The sequence below is a fragment of the Calliphora vicina genome, chromosome 2 (genome assembly GCF_958450345.1).
Source record: "Calliphora vicina chromosome 2, idCalVici1.1, whole genome shotgun sequence".
Taxonomy (NCBI): domain Eukaryota; kingdom Metazoa; phylum Arthropoda; class Insecta; order Diptera; family Calliphoridae; genus Calliphora; species Calliphora vicina.
Genome location: NC_088781.1, coordinates 133316952 through 133335362, shown reverse-complemented (window position 1 = coordinate 133335362; position 18411 = coordinate 133316952). Strand labels below are relative to the sequence as shown.

The following is an 18411-nucleotide window of genomic DNA, read 5'->3' as shown; positions in this document are numbered from 1 at the left end:
AACTAAGTGACAAAGCTTTTGAAATATTAGGATTTAAATAAATAATACTTGAAAATACTTCAGAAAAACTTCTTACTATGTGACAAAACTCTTATAAAATATTTATATTTTAAAAGCTCTTTTTGAAAAGCTTTAAAATCTTGAGCTTTTAAAAGCTCTTTTTGAAAAAAAATTAAAAATCTTCAATTAACACCATTTAAGTGAATCAATCGTTTAAAATAATTTTTAATAAAAGTTTCTTTTTAAGATTTTGCTAAAAAAAATTAAAAAAAAATTTCAAAATTAATTTAAAATTTTAAAAATTCAAAATTATTTTAAAATTTTTCAATTTCTTCAGCTTTTAAATGCTCTTTTTGAAAAAAAAACTTAAAATCTTCAATTAACACCATTTAAGTGAATCAATCGTTTAAAATAATTTTTAATAAAAGTTTCTTTTTAAGATTTTGCTAAACAAAATTAAAAAAAAAAATTCAAATTCCCAAAAATTTTAAAAAATTCAAAATTATTTTAAAATTTTTAAATTTTTTTTTCTTTTTTATTTTGAAAAATTGTGTTTTTAATTTATTAGTGAAAAAAAATTGTGTAACAAAAAATTTTTTTTTGAAAAAAAAAAAATTCTGGATAAAAAATATTTTTCCCGATTTTGACCCATAGGTCCAACATACTATGGCGTTATATACATCGTTGAAAAGGTCTTTGAAATATCTATCATTAGATATCCATATTGTCTATATTAGCAAAAAAAATTTTTCCAAATTTTATATATCTTTTTTTAAATTTTAATTTATTACCGAAAAAAATTGTTTAAATTTTTTTTCGAAATTTTAATTTTGAAAAAAAAATTATAAAAAAATTTTTTTTTGCTAAAAAAAAATTTGAATTAAAATTATTTTTTCCGATTTTGACCTATAGGTCCAAATTACGACGTTGCAAAGTTTTTTGAAGATAATACGGATATAGATAAAAAAGGTAAAAAATCGATGTTGTCTGGTTTTTTCCTTATATCGCAGCATTAAGCATTAAGCTTCTCTATGAAAAGCTTTAAGTTTAAAAAGTATTAAGCTTTTTTTATGAAAAGCTTTAAGTTTTTATATAAAAATCTTTATGTTTTTATAAAAAACGTAAAGCTTTTATTAATTTAAAGAATATATTGTAGATTAAGTTTAAAACTAGTACAGTGTGTTCAAAGCTTTTTATTGAAAGCTTCAATCATTCCATAACATTTTAACTACCTATGGAAATCATTTTACGATATAAGGGCAAGAAGCTTTTAAGTAAATTAAGTTTATTATAAAGATTTTTTAATTTAAGCTGTAAAAACTTTGTCACTTTATCTTGAATTTCTGAGAGAAACTTAAAAGCATTCTTAAAAGTTGTTGATATTTATTAAATTTTAAAGCTTTCCTTTTCTCTGGTTCGCCTTGGTTCTCCAACAAAATTCTTTTTCCAATTATTGGTTAAATTTATTAATTTATATAAACGTATATTTTTTAGTAAAAATAACATGCATTTTTATTGTATTTAAAGAAAAAATTCTCCCAAATGGATTATTTCAAATGTTCATTGGCATGATCTTAAATATTATATATAAAACAAATGTTCTTAATCATCTTAAACTTATGAAAGGAAAAAATTAAATTAAAAATAATAAGTAATAAAGAAAAGAAACAGCAAACTTAAAAACAAAAAAAATATTTATTTTTCATAAACAATTATAATCATTTAATAAAAAAAGAGTTGCAATTAATTTTAAAACTATTTAAAAAAAAAGGTGAAATTTTCACTGTCTCTCTCTCTCGCTCTCTTTTTTTCACACATTCTCTCCTATACACTAAATAATTATTTAAAAAAAAGTTCCATATGCACATGAGTCAAATGTATAAATGTGAGATGAGAAATTGTAAGATAAAAAGAAATTCAAATGAAATAATGATATTTACAAATGTTTTTTATGATTTTGTGGGGAGGTTAGAAAATGTTGTAATAAACTAAAACTAATAATATTTTTAAAACTAAAGATGATGGAAATGATTTATTTCTAAGTAATAAAGAAAACAAAATGAAAGCTTTTACAGATTTCAAGAAAACTTACCAGCATTTTCTGGTTGTGTCATGGCTTGTAGGATTTTAAATGATCGACTTGGTATAGCGCTACCGGTATATTTTTTCGGTTCGGGTACTTGTTGTTCACTGGGTGGTATATATTGTTGAGAGTTATCTTTTATTTTGTAGCCGAAAAGAAAGAGAAAATTTATTAATTTATTTAAAACAAAAAAATTATTGAACATAAATTAATACAAAAAAGCTTTTATTTTAAAGCTTTACCATAGAAAGAGCGTGGTTGATTATATTTTAATGCAGAAGGCGTTGTGGGCGCTGAGTAGTTACCTGTAATTAGAAGAGGGAGACAGTAAAACATTAATATTTTTATTTATATTTATTGTTTAAAGAAATTTTCTTTTCAATTTAGTCCTGGTTATTTTTAAGTTAATCATTATTATTAAAGTTTATTTTTTTTAGTAAATTAATATTAAAATGATTTATTGTAAAAAAATTGTTTTAAAAAAACTCCAAAACCAGCCATATTTAAGCTTTTTAAGCTTATAAGCTTAATATAATTAGAGTAACAAAGGAAAGTCAAATGAAATTGGGTGAAATTAAATATAAACTAAAAAAAACCTAAAGCAGTAAGCTTAAAGCTCACTACCGGTAAAAGATTAATATAAAAAATTTAACTATTGATTCTTAACATATTTTTTTTTAATAAAAAACTAAATTTTTATTAACCTTATATAAAAAGCTTTAAGTTTTTATAAAAAAAATTATGTTTTTATTAAAAGCTTCAAGTCTTAAGTTTTTAGATTTTATAAAAACGTTTAAGTTTTTGTAAAAATATTTAAGTTTTTATTAAAAGTTTTAAGTTTTTATTAAAAGCTTTTAGTTTTTATTAAAAGCTTTAAGTTTTTATTAAAAGCTTTAAGTTTTTATTAAAAGCTTTTAGTTTTTATTAAAAGCTTTAAGTTTTTATTAAAAGCTTTAAGTTTTTATTAAAAGCTTTAAGTTTTTATTAAAAGCTTTAAGTTTTTATTAAAAGCTTTAAGTTTTTATTAAAAGCTTTAAGTTTTTATTAAAAGCTTTAAGTTTTTATTAAAAGCTTTAAGTTTTTATTAAAAGCTTTAAGTTTTTATTAAAAGCTTTAAGTTTTTATTAAAAGCTTTAAGTTTTTATTAAAAGCTTTAAGTTTTTATTAAAAGCTTTAAGTTTTTATTAAAAGCTTTAAGTTTTTATTAAAAGCTTTAAGTTTTTATTAAAAGCTTTAAGTTTTTGTATACAAAACTTTAAGTTTTTATATACAAAACTTTAAGTTTTTATATACAAAACTTTAAGTTTTTATATAGAAAACTTTAAGTTTTTATATAGAAAACTTTAAGTTTTTATATACAAAGCTTTTCATTTTTATATAGAAAGCTTTAAGTTTTTATATAAACCTTTAATTTTTTGTACAAATATTTAAGTTTTTATTAAAAGCTTTATGTTTATATATAAATCTTTAAGTTTTTATATAGAAAGCTTTAAATTTTTAATGAAAACCTTTAAGTTTTTGTAAAAATAATAACGTTTTTGTAAAAATATTAACGTTTTTATAATAAGCTTTAAGTTGTTGTAGAAAGCTTTAAGTTTTCATGAAAAGCTTTTAGTTTTTTAAACATTCTTAAGCCTGTATAAAAAAATACAAGCTTTTATAAAACACTTGAAATTTTAATAAACAGCTTTAAGTTTTTACGAAAGAGCTTTCAGTTTTTATAAAAAAAGCTTTATGTTTTTATAAAAAGCTTTATGTTTTTATAAAAACCTTTAAGTTTTTATATATTTTTATGGAAAGTTTTTTTAAATCACTTGAAAGCTTTGACTAATATTAAGACTTTATAGCTTTGAAAATCGTTATATATAGATTTTTATAAAAAGCTTCAAAGTGTTTTTGTAAAAAAAGCTTTAAGTTCATTAAGTTTAGAGATCATTTAAGCTTAATAAAAGCTTTTATTTGAGTTAATTCGTAAAAATTAACAATGATTTTTATAAAAGCTTTAATTATTAATTTGTAAAAGTTTTAATTTAAAATTTTTTAATTCGTAAAAACTTTAATTTAAAACTTTTATAATTTGTAAAAGCTTTGAAATATTATAATTTGTTAAAGCCTTAATTATTTTTTTTTAATTTATAAAAGCTTCAATTTAAAACTTTTGTAATTTGTAAAAGCTTAACTTAAACTGTTTTAATCTCTAAAAGCTTTAATTTGAAACTTTTTTATTGGAAAAGCTTCAAGTTAAAACTTTTTTATTTTGTAAAAGCTTTAATTTTTTTTTTTAATTTGTAAAAGCTTTAATTTAAAATTTCTTTGGTTTGTAAAAGCTTTAATTGAAACTTGTGAAGGCTTAATTTTTAATTTACAAAAGCTTTAATTTTAAACTTTTAATTTATAAAAGCATTTTAAACTTTTAATTTATAAAAGCTTTAATTTTATGCTTTTTATTGATAAAAGTTTGTATTTTATGCTTTTAATTGATAAAAGCTTTAATTTGAAACTTTTAGTTTATAAAAGTTTTAATTTTCAACTTATAATATTAGTTTTTTTATTAATGAAAGCTTCATTTTGCTTACTAAACTTGAAAGCTTTTTTATAAATTTTATATTTTAGTGGCTTTTTTAACGAAAAGCCAGTTTTAAGCTTTAAAGCTTTCTTTAAAATCCTAAAAACCCGTAATATTTTGGACAGTCTCATTTCCCTTCTAACTGTCAATTAAAAGCTTATGTGCCCTCCTTTATTTCGCTATTTACCCTACATTCACTTTCTAAAAACATTCGCCTACAGATTCTTAACATCTTTGTTCGCTCGCGCTGTCAGCGTAATTGTCGTCGCCCTAACGATGGGTGCTTACCTTGTTCATGTCCAATTTGCATGCGTCTCATTTGTTCGACTGTGGGGCTATGGTGGGCCTGTTGAGCGCTCATTTGACGTGCAAATGTTGGACGCTGTAATTGCGGTTCGGCTGGCGGTTGTATTTGCTGCTGCTGCTGGTTTGCATTGTCATCGTTACTGGCATCATCGATAGTATCTGTGATTTTTTGTAAAATTCTAAAAGATTTCGATTGTACTGGTGGTGTACGTTGATCACTAAAATTATATGTGGTTGGTGATGTGATGTGTGTGGGTGTGAATATGAATAAATAAAAATGAGATATTAGAGTTTTTTTAGGAGCCAAAAAGTAGTAGTAAAAGTTAATAAAAGAATTTTTTTTCATTTCAGTATTTGTTAAATTTAAACCAATCAAAAACCATTATTATTATTATGCAAAATCAGTAGAATTAATCATTTAAATAAAATTAACAAAATGAAAGCTTTAGTGCAACTAATTGAAATGATGATCCTGTGAAAGCTTTTTGTTTAAACACTAAAGCTACTTAATGGGTTTATAAGTTCATGACAAGAATAAAAAAACACACATATACATTTCAACTAACTTTCTTCTAATAAAACATAGAGGGGTTGGTTGGTAAAAGCTACCTGAGTCGATTTTTTCTAAATCTGATCTCAGCCTCAAGTGGACAGTCATACACTATAAGATTATAATCGTCACTTTTATTGGTTTTATTTTATTTTTTTATTTGAAAGCATTTTTCAATTTAATTGGTTTTAATTTGTTTTTATCAGGTTTGTTTTTTTTTTTTTAGAATACATAATAAAATACATTAGGAAAAAAATATATAGAGAAAAAAGCTTTATTAGTAATTAATAGAAAAAAAGTAAGCTTTAACTTCAAAGAGGTTAAATTTAGGAAAAATAAAAAATAAATAAATAAAAGAATAAAACAAAGCTTTACTTTAATATCTCACTTGTAAAATGATTTTCTACTTACTTTTGTATAACGATGGGTGTCTTTGAGATGGGCCCGCGAGTGCCTTCATTATTTTCCAAAGCAATTGGTATAATGTGAGTTTTATTGCCCGTTGCTGCGGCCACATTGTTTTGAGTTTGTTGCACCATGCGTGGTGCATTCAATTGTTGCAAAGTTGGCGACATTACACGTTGGGGTTGTGATTGTTGCTGCATCTGCTGTTGCAGTTGCTGCTGCTGGCCAAAGTTATTGTAACCCTGATCAACGAATTGATTGGGTGTACGCACAACATAGCCGGGACCAGAGGCTGGAAAATAGGGGAATGCATTTTGATTAGAAAAAATAATTTGCTTAAATTAACAAATAAATAACTTTAGAAAAAGCTAATTAACTCATTTTAAGATAAGTTCATAAAAACATTTTTAAAGAAATGCTCATAAGAGCTTTTTGATTAATGAGCTTATGAAAGCTTTTTAGAGAAAAATTACATAAAAACATGTTTAACAAGTAAGAGTGCTATATTCGGCTATGCCGAATCTTATATACCCTTCACCTTTGTTGTGGATGCATTATTATTTTTTATAATTAGTATATATGTATGTACATTGCCCACTTTCAGCGTACAGCATCCTAAATTTATCAAGAACACAAAAAACAACAACAACGCCAAACGAAACAAAACACCAAAAGAAAAAACAAAATACGCAAGCCAATGAAACCAACACACATCCAAACATACGTTTAATTGTATAAAAAACAACAACAACGCCAAAAGAAACAAAACACAAAAGAAAAACAAAATACGCAAAGCCTGCACATACGATTAGTTGCTTTTTTGTCAAAAAAACCAACACACAACCAAACAACCGTTTAGTTGTATAAAAAACAACAACAACGCCAAAAGAAACAAAACACAAAAAAAAACAAAATACACAAAACTTGCACATCCAAACATACGTTTTGTTGTTTTTTTTGTCAAAGCATGCAATACATTGTGTTTTTTGATGAAATTTTCAGAGGTTGTCTCGGATTTTTGCTCATATCTCCGTTATTTATGGACTGATTTTAAATAGCAAAATTCTCGAAAGTATGTCTGACAGAATTGTTGAAGATTTGGATCCCGGAGATATCTGGGGCCTTCAGAAAATTGATTTCAACAGACAGACAGACAGACAGACGGACAGACAGACAGACAGACAGACAGACAGACAGACAGACAGACAGACAGACAGACAGACAGACAGACAGACAGACAGACAGACAGACAGACAGACAGACAGACAGACAGACAGACAGACAGACAGACAGACAGACAGACAGACAGACAGACAGACAGACAGACAGACAGACAGACAGACAGACAGACAGACAGACAGACAGACAGACAGACAGACAGACAGACAGACAGACAGACAGACAGACAGACAGACAGACAGACGGACATGGCTTAATCGACTCCGCTATCTATAAGGATCCAGAATATATATACTTTATAGGGTCGGAAATGAAAAATGTAGAAATTACAAACGGAATGACAAACTTATATATACCCTTCTCACGAAGCTGAAGGGTATAAAAAAACCCATTGAGGCATTGTGAGAAAAAAAGCTTATATTGAAGCTTTTAAAGAAAAAAACTTATATTAAAGCTTTTAAAGAAAAAAGCTTATATTAAAGCTTTTAAAGAAAAAAGCTTATATTAAAGCTTTTAAAGAAAAAAGCTTATATTAAAGCTTTTAGGGAAAAAAGCTTATATTAAAGCTTTGAAATAAAAACTGTTTATAGAGAAGGCTAATAAAGTTTTTTAGAGAAAACGGAAAAGTTCATAAAAACATTTTTCAAAAAAGCTTTTTTAAGATAAAATCTTTTTTAAAAGTTTAAAAAGCGTTTCTTACAAAATGAACCCATTAAAGGTTTTTTAAAAAAAAAATCATTAAAGCTTTATAAAGAAAAAACTTACAAAGCTTTTTAGAGAAATAAGCTTATAAAGCTTTTTAGAGGAAAATCTTATAAAAACTTTTTATTTATAATCAAAAGTTTTTTGATAAAAATCGTATTTAATACATTTTTAATAAAATGAGATTGAAGTTTTTGATGCAAAAATCTCTTAAATGACTTTTTTGGAAAAATTTCTTAAACAGCTTTCTTTCTTTTTTGTAAAAATTACGAAAAGCTCTCTTGTGAAAATGTTCAAAAAAGCTTTCTTGTGGACAAGTTCTAAAAAGCATTTTTTCAAAATTAAAAGTTCAGTAAAGCTTTTTGTTTGATATTTATTTTCAAAAGCTTTCTTTCATAAAGTTCTGGAAAAAGCTCAGGATAGATTTTTTGTAAAAAATATCTGTAAAGATTTCTCTCTCAAAGCTCATACATAAATAATAATTAAAAGCTTTTTGATAAAAATCGCATTTAAAACATTTTTATTAAAAGTAGATGTAACGGTTTTGATACAAATTTTTAGAAAGTTTTTTTCCTTTTTTGTAAAAATGTTCGAAAATCTTTCTTGTAAAGATGTTCTTAAAAGCTTTCTTGTGAAAAAGTTCTAAAAAACGTTCTTTCTAAAAGTTCACGAAACTAAATTAAAACCTTTTTTGTAAAATTCACATTTTTAGGTTTAAAAAGTTCTGGAAAAAGCTCAGAAAACATTTTGTATAAAAAATATCTAAAAAGATTTCTTGATAAAAGTTCATATATTATAATTAAAAGCTTTTTGACAAAAATCGCAAAAATTTCTTTAAAAAAAATTATTGAATGTTTCTTGTGAAAAATTCCTAAATCACGTTCTTTCTAAAAGCTCACAAAACAAAATTAAGAGCTTTTTTTGTAAAATTCACATTTATAGCTTTTTTATTAAAAGTTCAGTAAGGTTTTTTTACAATAAACTCATAAAAGCTTTTTTTATTAATTTTTTTCAAAAGCTTTCTCACAAAAAGTTCTGAAGAAATCTCAGAAAAGATGTTGCTATTTTTGTAAAAAAAAGTTCTAGAAAGCTTTCTTGTGTAAGGCTTCACGAAAGCTTTCTTATGAATTTAAACTTTGTTTGTACAAATTGAAAGAAGCTTATGAAAATCTTTTTGTAAAAAAACTTCAAAAAAATATTTTTTATTAAAGTGTTTATTTCAAGCTTTTTGTAGAAATATCGAATATTTTTTGATCAAAAAAGCTTTTTGATTATTTTTCAATTCGTGTTGCTATTAGAACTAAAGTAAAAATCATTGTCAAATAATGTTTGTTGTTGTATTACAAAACTAAGTATTTAAAAGCTTTAAGTTTTTGTAAAGCTTTACATGAGATTATCTAACCATCAAAATTCGCATTCAATTAATTTATACAAAAAGCAGGTTTTTTTTAAGTTTAAAAATTATAAATTCTCTCTGAAATAATTATGTGCAAAATAACTTATATTTACCACCCGGTCCATATTGTTGTTGTTGCTGTTGATTAAAGCTGGGCTGAGCTGGAGTATAAGTGGGTGTTTGCTCCAATTGTATGGGTATAATGCGTTCCTAAACATCCAAAAAAACACTTCAATTAAGAATTTAATTCATTATGTAAATTATAGCCACATTTTCTACCTTGGGACCATTTTGACTATTGGTTTGATTGACTGCCGCCGGAGTATTGATCTGCAAGCGCAAACCTGTGGTATTCAGTGGCTGAGCACCAAAGTTTTGGGCCGCAGTTTGTGGCATAAAACCATTGCCGGGATTTATGGGCTGATACTGCTGTTGTGGTGGCATGGCCTGGGTTTGAGCCTGAGCTGTTGCCGGAGGTGGTGACTTTATGCGATTTATCGAAGAAGGCACCACATTACCATTTTCTTCGGGGCGTGCCCAGGCTGGTTGTTCTTTGGCCAATGGCTGGGTGCTCATCCAACGTAATTGTTGTTGGGGGGCGCCTGCTTGTTGGGCTGGTGTTGGTGCCATTTGTCGCATGGGTGAGTCACGTTGTTGCTGCTGCTGCTGTTGCATTTGTTGACGTACAATGTGTTGAGCTTGTGGCTCTGTGGGTGGTGCCAATGGTGCAATGTACAGAGAGCCAACATTGGTCTGTAAAATATTTGTGCAAAAAATTTGTATTTTATTTTGAAAAAAAAAGTGTGTTGCATTAGAATTTAAAACGTGATGAGATTATAGAATTCTCATACGTTTGTGTTTTTAGTGGGTGGGTATTATTTAGAAAAATACATACTCGCTCGTAGTATTGCAATATTTTAAATTAGAGGAAATGTTAAGTTAATATTTGTTTAAGGGGAAGAAATTCTTGATTAATCTGTTAAAGGCCGGAGATAACAGAATTTTTTGAAGGCGAGCCTCTTTTAAAAAATTTAATTTTAAGAAGAAAAAAACGTAATTATGGCTCTCATAAGGAGAATATAAAGTAGAAAAAAAAAATTTATTGTTAAAAAAAATTTTTGAGTGAAAAAAAAATCCAGGCACGGATCATTTGGGGTGGGGGAGTAAAAAAATTGATTTTACATTTTTCTCATTCTTTATATTAAAACTTTTCGGTTTTGGGGGTTCTGTTTCCTTTTTTCAATCCCCTGGATCCGCGCCTGCTCTAAACACTAATGGTGAAGGCTATACAAATTCATGCATATGGAAGTTTTCGCCTACTTACCGGTTTAGGACCTTGATAAGCCGATTGTTGAGTTGTAAAATCAGGAGTTCTTTGTTGTTGTGGTTGCTGTTGTTGCACATTATTATAAATGGGCTGGGGATGCGACTGAGCCACTACTGATGGAGCGGCCTGAGGCTGCTGGGTTTGACTACGTTGAGTGCGCCATGGTACTGCTTGTGCCTGGTTATTAGGAGAAACTGAGGCACCCGAAGGTGAAGCAGTTGAAGGTGTAGATTGCTGAGCCAAAGGAGAGACTGCTGGAGGAGCTCTTTGTTGCTGCAGCTGCTGTTGTTGAGCAAATTTGAAAGGACTTTCAGTGGCTCGGGGTGGTGTATTATTCTCCACTGAACGGGGACTATCAGTTTGCCGGGTATAAACATTGACAGCTGGTGATGTTGGTACTGCCACACTACGAAATTCGGGTCTAGATGATAGCTGTTGCTGTGGTGAATGGTGTTGTGGTGACATTTGAGTTTGTAGAGCGGGTGAAGATGATAGGGGTGGCTGAGGGCCAGCACCATATTGAGGTGATTGTTGCATGGGTTTAATGGGAGATTGTTGTTGCTGTTGTTGGGGTGGTGTGGGTGGCGTGTATTGTTGTTGGGGATAATTCGTATAATTGTTGTTCGTTTGATTTTGTTGCAAGGCATTATTGTTATTCGTAGTCGTAGTGGGCATCGTTTTCTTAAAACCTGTTGTGATTTTGAATAAAATTTAAGTTTGATTAATATTTTGAAGAGATTTCTTATTATAATTTGAAATTCAGGGTTAATTTTGTGGAAATATTTAACATTTGGTTGAGGTTAGTAGGTTCTTTGGTGTTGGAATGGGATAGTTTAGTTGATAATGATGATGTGGTTTATTTTAATCGTGGTTTTATAAAGCGCCTTCACCAGTTAATTGTAGTTTAAACTTTTCAAAAGAAATGATTTGCTAAAAAATGTAAAAGTGGTTAAAATTGGTTGTCAGGTTAAAAGAAATTAAAGAAAATAATGAATAAAAATCACGAAGTAGGATCGATCAAAAAATGTGGAAATAAATCTGAATCTTCTAAACTACTGGTCTGATGGCCAAATAATGTATGAACGAATAAAAGAGGAGGACATAGGCTTTAAGAAAATGAAATTTGTGACCACCCTGTTGTAAAACATAATGAGATACAGGGTGTCTAAGTCGAACACCTCTGATTTGGAAAACTTTTTACAGTTTGAAACTTGTATAAATATGAACGACTTTGACACCCTGTATCTCACCTTGTATTACAACACGGTGGCTACAAAATTAATTTCCTTAAAGCTTATGGCCTCCTTTACGATTCGTTCATACATAATTTTACAATCGCATCAGTAGTTTAGAAGATTCAGATTTATTACCACTTGCTTTCGATCGCTCCTTTGAGGAGTAGTTGTTGGAAAAGGAGTTTAAAACCAAGACATAAACTGAGATTAACTTGAGTTTAAAGTATTTTAAAGTTACATTAATTTAAAATAAAAATAAACTTAATAAATTTCAAATTTAATTCAAAATTAACTTGAATTTAAGTTATTATATAAAAGAAAGAAACTTAAAAACTTTATTAGAATTTAAGGTTTAAACTTAGTTTAAAGCTGGGACCACAACCTTTTCTAAAGCATTTTTTTTAAAACCTTTGTAGTCTTATTAACAAAGTTTATTTATCTTTTTTTCTTTAAAATTAGATGGAAGTTCAACAAATGTATTGCTGCTGCTGTTAGAAATCATGAAGTTTAGTTATTGTATGTTGAAAGAGAGAAAATTAAGCCGAGTTAACAACCATAACCATTAAGTAAAAAGAAATAGAAAGAAAAAAAATGTATAAAACGAAGCTTTATTTATTAATAATGCTTAAAAATGCTGGGCGGGCGTTTAAGACAGCTAACCAAAAGCTCACCATCAATATTATCGTTGTTCAAAGTTGCAGTACCATTTTCATGGGCATTTGTCGTTTGCGGTGAGCTACTAGCACTGTTAACGCTGTCGTTATCTACTGTATTATTATTATTATTGTTGCTGCTGCTGCTTGACACCTCCACCATGGGACTTTTCGAGCGATCCTTAACATATTCATCCTTCCAGAAGGTATTCTTCTCCACCGGTGGCGGTACTTTGCGCAAAGCTGCCATCGGATTGGTAGGAATCTTGATCTCTGGTCGAAAGCCCATTGGTGGCGGTTCGAAACGTTGTGGTGTTGGTGACTTGCGTGGCATACTGGGTGAATTGGGTGCGCTACCACGTCCTGCAGCACCATTACCACTGGGTGGTGCTAAGGTGCCTGTGCCTGTGTTGGAAAAATTGGAAGAGGATGGTGGTGGTGGGGGTGGTGCTGGTGCACTGCCACCATTGAAATTCTTACCGGGTGCAGGCGGCGCCGGTGGTGGTAGCACCTGAAAGGGCATGCCCATGGCTGCGGCTCCCATAGAGGAGGCGGCCGCATTTGGGCTGCTCTGGCCGGGCGATTGCGGTTGAGTGGGACGATTGTGTTGCTGGGCACCGGTGGCACCTTCGGCCTGTGCGTTGCGCGCCAAACGTTTGGCCATGCGTTCCGATTTGATTTGGGAGAGATCAATGCCACCGGGTGTGTAGGTGAAGGGTTTTTTGTCTTTTGTCATCATGGCATTTTGAACACAGGCTGGAGCCTCGTAGGTCTGTTGTGCGGGCATGCGTTGACCAGATCCATACCTGGAAATAGTAAGAAAAGGAGAGATTTGTTTTAATTAAAATGGTTATTTAATATTCAGCGTACATAAGCTAAATATTAAGATTTATATCATGACTTTCTTTAATGAGGTTAAAATTTTCCCATAAAAAGCTTTGAGATTATTTACAATCCTTGGGCATTTTTTAAAAGTTAAACTAATTTTTGAATCAGCTAAAGAATCTATATGTTGATACATAAATTCGAAATGACTTTAAGAAACTTGTGGTGGCTTAGCATTCCATACTGAGTGGGCCTGTCAGTTCCCAGACAGCTGGTAATATTGAAAGCCTACCAAATGATAGTTGTTGCCTTGGTGAGTGTTGTATGGATAATTTTTTTTTTAGAATTTTAAATTTGGTTGGCGGAGTTGAAAAACTCTCAAATTGCCAGGTTATCCCACGTTGATTTTAGTTCCCAGTCGACCTATATCTTCATATAGGAAGCTGGAACTTTAAATCATTTATTAAAAAGTTAGGTTATGAAAACCAAAAACGATTGCATGTGGACAATGCAAACTTCGAGAAACTGTAACGCGGTACAGTTAGAGTATGGATAATTTGATGAAATTTCTATCATAAAATTGAACTTTAGACAAATTTTCTATTAAAAAGCTTTCAGATTTTGGGAACCCTTCACAATTATTAAAAGCTTTAGCTATTTTTCCAAAGCTTTAGTATTTTTCAATAATCTTTAGCTAATTTTCAAAAGTTTTAGATATTTTTTTTAGAAGCTTTAGCTATTTTCCAAAAGTTTTAAGAATTTAAAAAGCTTGTAGTTATTATAATAAATAAAGCTTTCCAAAAAAAATCCAAAATAAACATTTTTTAAAATGGTTATACTTTCAAAATGGTCTAAAGTTGTAAAGTTTTATAAAAGCTTTAAATATTTTATAAATATGTTAAGATAACTTTTAAAGCTTCAATAAGTTTTAAAGATTTTTTTTGCGAATTTTTGTAATTCTTAGCTTTTTTAAAAGCTGCACGTTTTTTGTTCACATTTGTTTAAATTTTCTAAAAGCTCTAAGCTTTTCTGAAAGCTTTTCGGCATAACAAAAGTTCTATGTTTTTTTTAAAAGCTACAAGCTTTTTTTAATACTCCAAGCTTACTCAAATAGTTTTCTTAAATGCTCTGTTTCATTAAGGTTGTTAGGCTTTTTAAAATCTCTAAGAGTTTTTTAAAACTTATAATCTTTATTGAAAGCTTTTTGGGATTTTAAAAGCTCTTTGCTTTTTTAAAAGTTTTTTTTCGCACTTAAACATGCTAAGCTTTTTTTATTTGACATTTCTTTAATACACAAAGCTTGCTCTAAAATTGTTAAAAAGCTTTTAAGAGTTTTAAAAAACCTCTAAGCTTTTGTAAAGAAAATAAGGTTTTTTCTTAAAACTTTCTAAAATCATTTTTAAAAACTTTAGTTTATTTTGCTTTGGCCTTTGTTTAGTCTTTCAGAGCTTTAATAACTTTTTATCATATAATTTTCTAAAAACTGAAAGTTAGTTAGCTTTTTTAATATAAATTTTAAAAGCTCTTTTTTAATCACTCTGGCTTTAAACTTTCTAAAATTAACTACATTAAAAAGCTTTAAGATCTATTGAGATCATTAATCCTTTTTAAAGTTGTTAAGCTTTTAAAGAGCATGTGAACCATGTTTAATATCTAAAATTTTGTTAAAAGCTTTATGAATTTGCAAAACTCTTCAGTTGTTTTTATTAAAATTTGTTGAAAGATTTAAGATTTTTTTAAGTTTCTACATATATATAATATATAATTAAGCTTTTATGAAAGCTTTAAGTTCTTAAGTATTCTTTATAAAGCTTTGAGCTTTAATATAATATCTTTAGGTTTTAAGAATTTTTGAAAGTTTTTTAGTTTTATTTAAAGCTTTGTTTTAAAAAAAATTCTAAATCCTTTCGAAAGCTTTGAGCTTTTTAGCAAAGTATTCAGAAACAATACATTAATAAATAAAACATTTGCTTTTAAAAGCTTTTTAAAAGCTTACCTTTTTAAATTTTACAGCTCAAAGCTTTTTGAAACCTTAAATCCCTATAAAAGCTTTAAAATCTTTATAGAGCTTGGAGCTTTATTTTAAGATGTTTGAAAACTTAAATCCCTATAAAAGCTTTAAAATATTTATAGAGCTTTGAGCTTTATTTTTTACTTATAATAATTTTGAAAGCTTTTTAGTTTCTTGTTTAAGCTTTTTGTTCATGAAATTGAAATCCTTTCGACAGTTTTGAGCTTTTATAGCAAAATATTAAGACAAATTTTAGTAATTAATTAAACATTTGTATTATGTATTCTTGAATAGGTTTTAAACATAAAACAAGCATTAAATAAATCTTCATTACATAAATACAGCTTTTTGATTACAAAAAGCTTTCGAATTTCCAATTTAGTTCTTGTTAGCTTGTTTTCTTACTGGAATATTTACCATTCACAGCAAAAGATTGTTTTCAATTAGAACTTTTAAAAATCTAAAAAAAGCTTTAAATAAAGCTTTATTATTTATATAAGGTTTTTATATTAATACAAGCTTTGGTACTTCCAATTTAGTTCCTATTATCTGATTTTCCTACTTGAAAATTTACATTTTTTTTAATTGGAACTTTGAAAGCTTCTATAAGCTTTCAAAGTTCCAATTGAGTTCGTTTTATCTCGTTTTCGTACTGGAAAAGTTACCATTGCCAGCAAAATATTGTTTTTTCAATATTAAGTTTTGAAAAAGCTTTTTAATTTAAATATGGCTTTTAGATTAATAGAAATTAAAGGATTTTAAATTAGCTTCGTTCCCAGAAAAAATAACGCTTTTAATATTAACCTACAAAAAAGCTTATTTTTCATAACTATAGCTTTTATATATTTGTATTGTTTTATTACTTATTCCTATTAAAAAATTAGAGGTTATCAAAAAAGCTTTTTTCACATAACCCAGTTCTTTTGTGTAGAATTAAAGAAATTTAAATATTTTAATGTGTTAATTGCTTAATAAACCATATTTAGTATTTTTTTAAACATAAATTTAATTAAAACATTAAACAAAATTTAATTTAACCCAGAACTTGTGTGTTGTAAATTTACACAATTATAACACAAATATTATGGCGTAGAATAGAACTTGTTTTTGAAATTTTGAAACAAAATAACTGTCAACAACAAGCAGCATGTTACACATAGTTTTTTTATTAAGAAATCTACAAAGTAGAGGAGCTTTGAATGTTTAAATGTAAGCGTAACAATAATTTACCTCTCCTTAATTATGGTTTGACTTAATAAGGTTTTATTGACAATTAACTAGTTTCTCAGTAAAGAAAACCGCAACTAAACAACTATGCCAGCCAAAAACATTATAGCCAAGTTAAATAGAAATATGTACAGATAAACAAATTAAAGTTTAAGTATCTGGCGGCCTGGTAGGTTTGTTAGTTAGATGTGTATAGCTAGCTGTCTGTCTGCCAGCCTGTCTTGCTATAATGAAAAAAAAATAACAAAAATTGCGTCACCACAAATTGACATTGCGGTTTTTGCTCTAATTTGTATGCATTGACTAACAGACAAACGACAACATTTAATGACAAGTTGTTGGTTGGTAGTGACAACCAACCAACCACCACCACAACAACGAACATATTTTTTTCAGAAAAAATGTGGGTGAAGCAGCAGCAAATGATCGTCATGATCGAGTTTTTAAACTATATAGGAAACTTTGTTGAAATTTACATTTTATTGTTGCCTCACTCAGGGCTAAAAAGAACAAAGGTTGCTTTTTTTTTCCTACACATAATTCCCACAACTATAATTTGTTTGGAATTTTCCCTCTTGATCACATATCAATTGCAGCAGATCCCTAATAATAATAATGTCTTTCTAATTTCATAATTGACATTAAACATTTGTTTCTAAAACATCTTAAGCATTATAGGCAGCCGCTTGTGTCTTGAATATTTATGTTTGCCAATAAAAATAAATAAAATATTCTTTGAACTGCATTAATCTTTTTTTGTTAAAATAAAAATATTATAAGAAAAGACCCCAGAAGAGCATGTATTGTTCTAAAATAAAGAAATTTGTTGAATGACGTCAATATGTAGACCGCCAATATTAAATATATAAAGACATATGTACCTATTTATTTAATGCATATGTTTTTTATAGCTTTTGCTATTAAAATAAAAAACAAAATGATTTAGAAAACAATAAAATAAAAATTGTGATTTCAAAACTGCGTAACAATTGACGTTACTAAACAGAGCAACAAAAAGTTTAAAAGAGTTTAACACTAAACATCAAAGATTTCTCTATGAAAGACAAATTTGTCTGCAAATTAAAATTTTTTTTTTTTTTTAATATTTTTTTCTTATTTCCCTCTTTTAAAATAACTTAAATTAAATCAAGTAAGATTCTATTAGCATATCTATATAACACCATTTCTTAGCTTCTAAATCCTTTTTTCATATTGATATTAGCTTGATTATCTTAAAAGTTATAAGGATTTTTATTAAACAACCTCTTAATTAATATTACTCATACGCCCAGAGTACAATTTTTTTAAAAATCTTTATTTGAAAGCCAAAACTTGAAATTTTAAGGAAAAATGTTATAAGAAAATAAAATTAATCGAGTTTTCTTTATTTACTGTTAATAATAAAGAGAAAAAATATCCAAGAAACGTTTTAAAATTAGAAAAGCTTAAATTAGAAAAAAAAAATTCAGAAAAATTGAAATTTTTGAATGAAAAAGTAAATCTTTTGGTGTAGTTTTACTAACGGAATTGATAATGAATTATTGCATAAATAAATTTTATAAAAAATTCAAGGAATTGAACTTTTTTTTAGAATTCTAAAGTATGCTAGCAACATGTTTATAACACTTTATGTTGGGCAACATGTTTAAGCTTTTAGAATACTGTTTCGTAAATATGTTTTCTATAGAAAATTGTCTTGTAAAGACAGTTTTCTTTATAGAAAATTGTCTTGTAAAGACAGTTTTCTTTATAGAAAATTGTCTTGTAAAGACAGTTTTCTTTATAGAAAATTCTCTTGTAAAGACAGTTTTCTTTATAGAAAATTGTCTTGTAAAGACAGTTTTCTTTATAGAAAATTGTCTTGTAAAGACAGTTTTCTTTATAGAAAATTGTCTTGTAAAGACAGTTTTCTTTATAGAAAATTGTCTTGTAAAGACAGTTTTCTT

At 27.8% G+C, this 18411-nt stretch overlaps 1 protein-coding gene across 1 annotated transcript in view; it reads right to left on the bottom strand.

The window, feature by feature from the left end:
* The window catches only part of LOC135952086 (protein piccolo), a 43026-nt gene that overhangs the window by 12227 nt on the left and 12388 nt on the right, over nt 1-18411 (bottom strand). Inside the window, exons 2-9 of the mRNA XM_065501882.1 lie at nt 12421-13208; nt 10512-11203; nt 9467-9940; nt 9301-9397; nt 5917-6202; nt 4938-5173; nt 2326-2388; nt 2093-2218 (exon numbers count right to left, since the gene is read on the bottom strand). Coding sequence (XP_065357954.1) covers nt 2093-2218; nt 2326-2388; nt 4938-5173; nt 5917-6202; nt 9301-9397; nt 9467-9940; nt 10512-11203; nt 12421-13208 — 2762 coding nt within the window. The remainder of the gene's footprint in view (nt 1-2092; nt 2219-2325; nt 2389-4937; nt 5174-5916; nt 6203-9300; nt 9398-9466; nt 9941-10511; nt 11204-12420; nt 13209-18411) is intronic.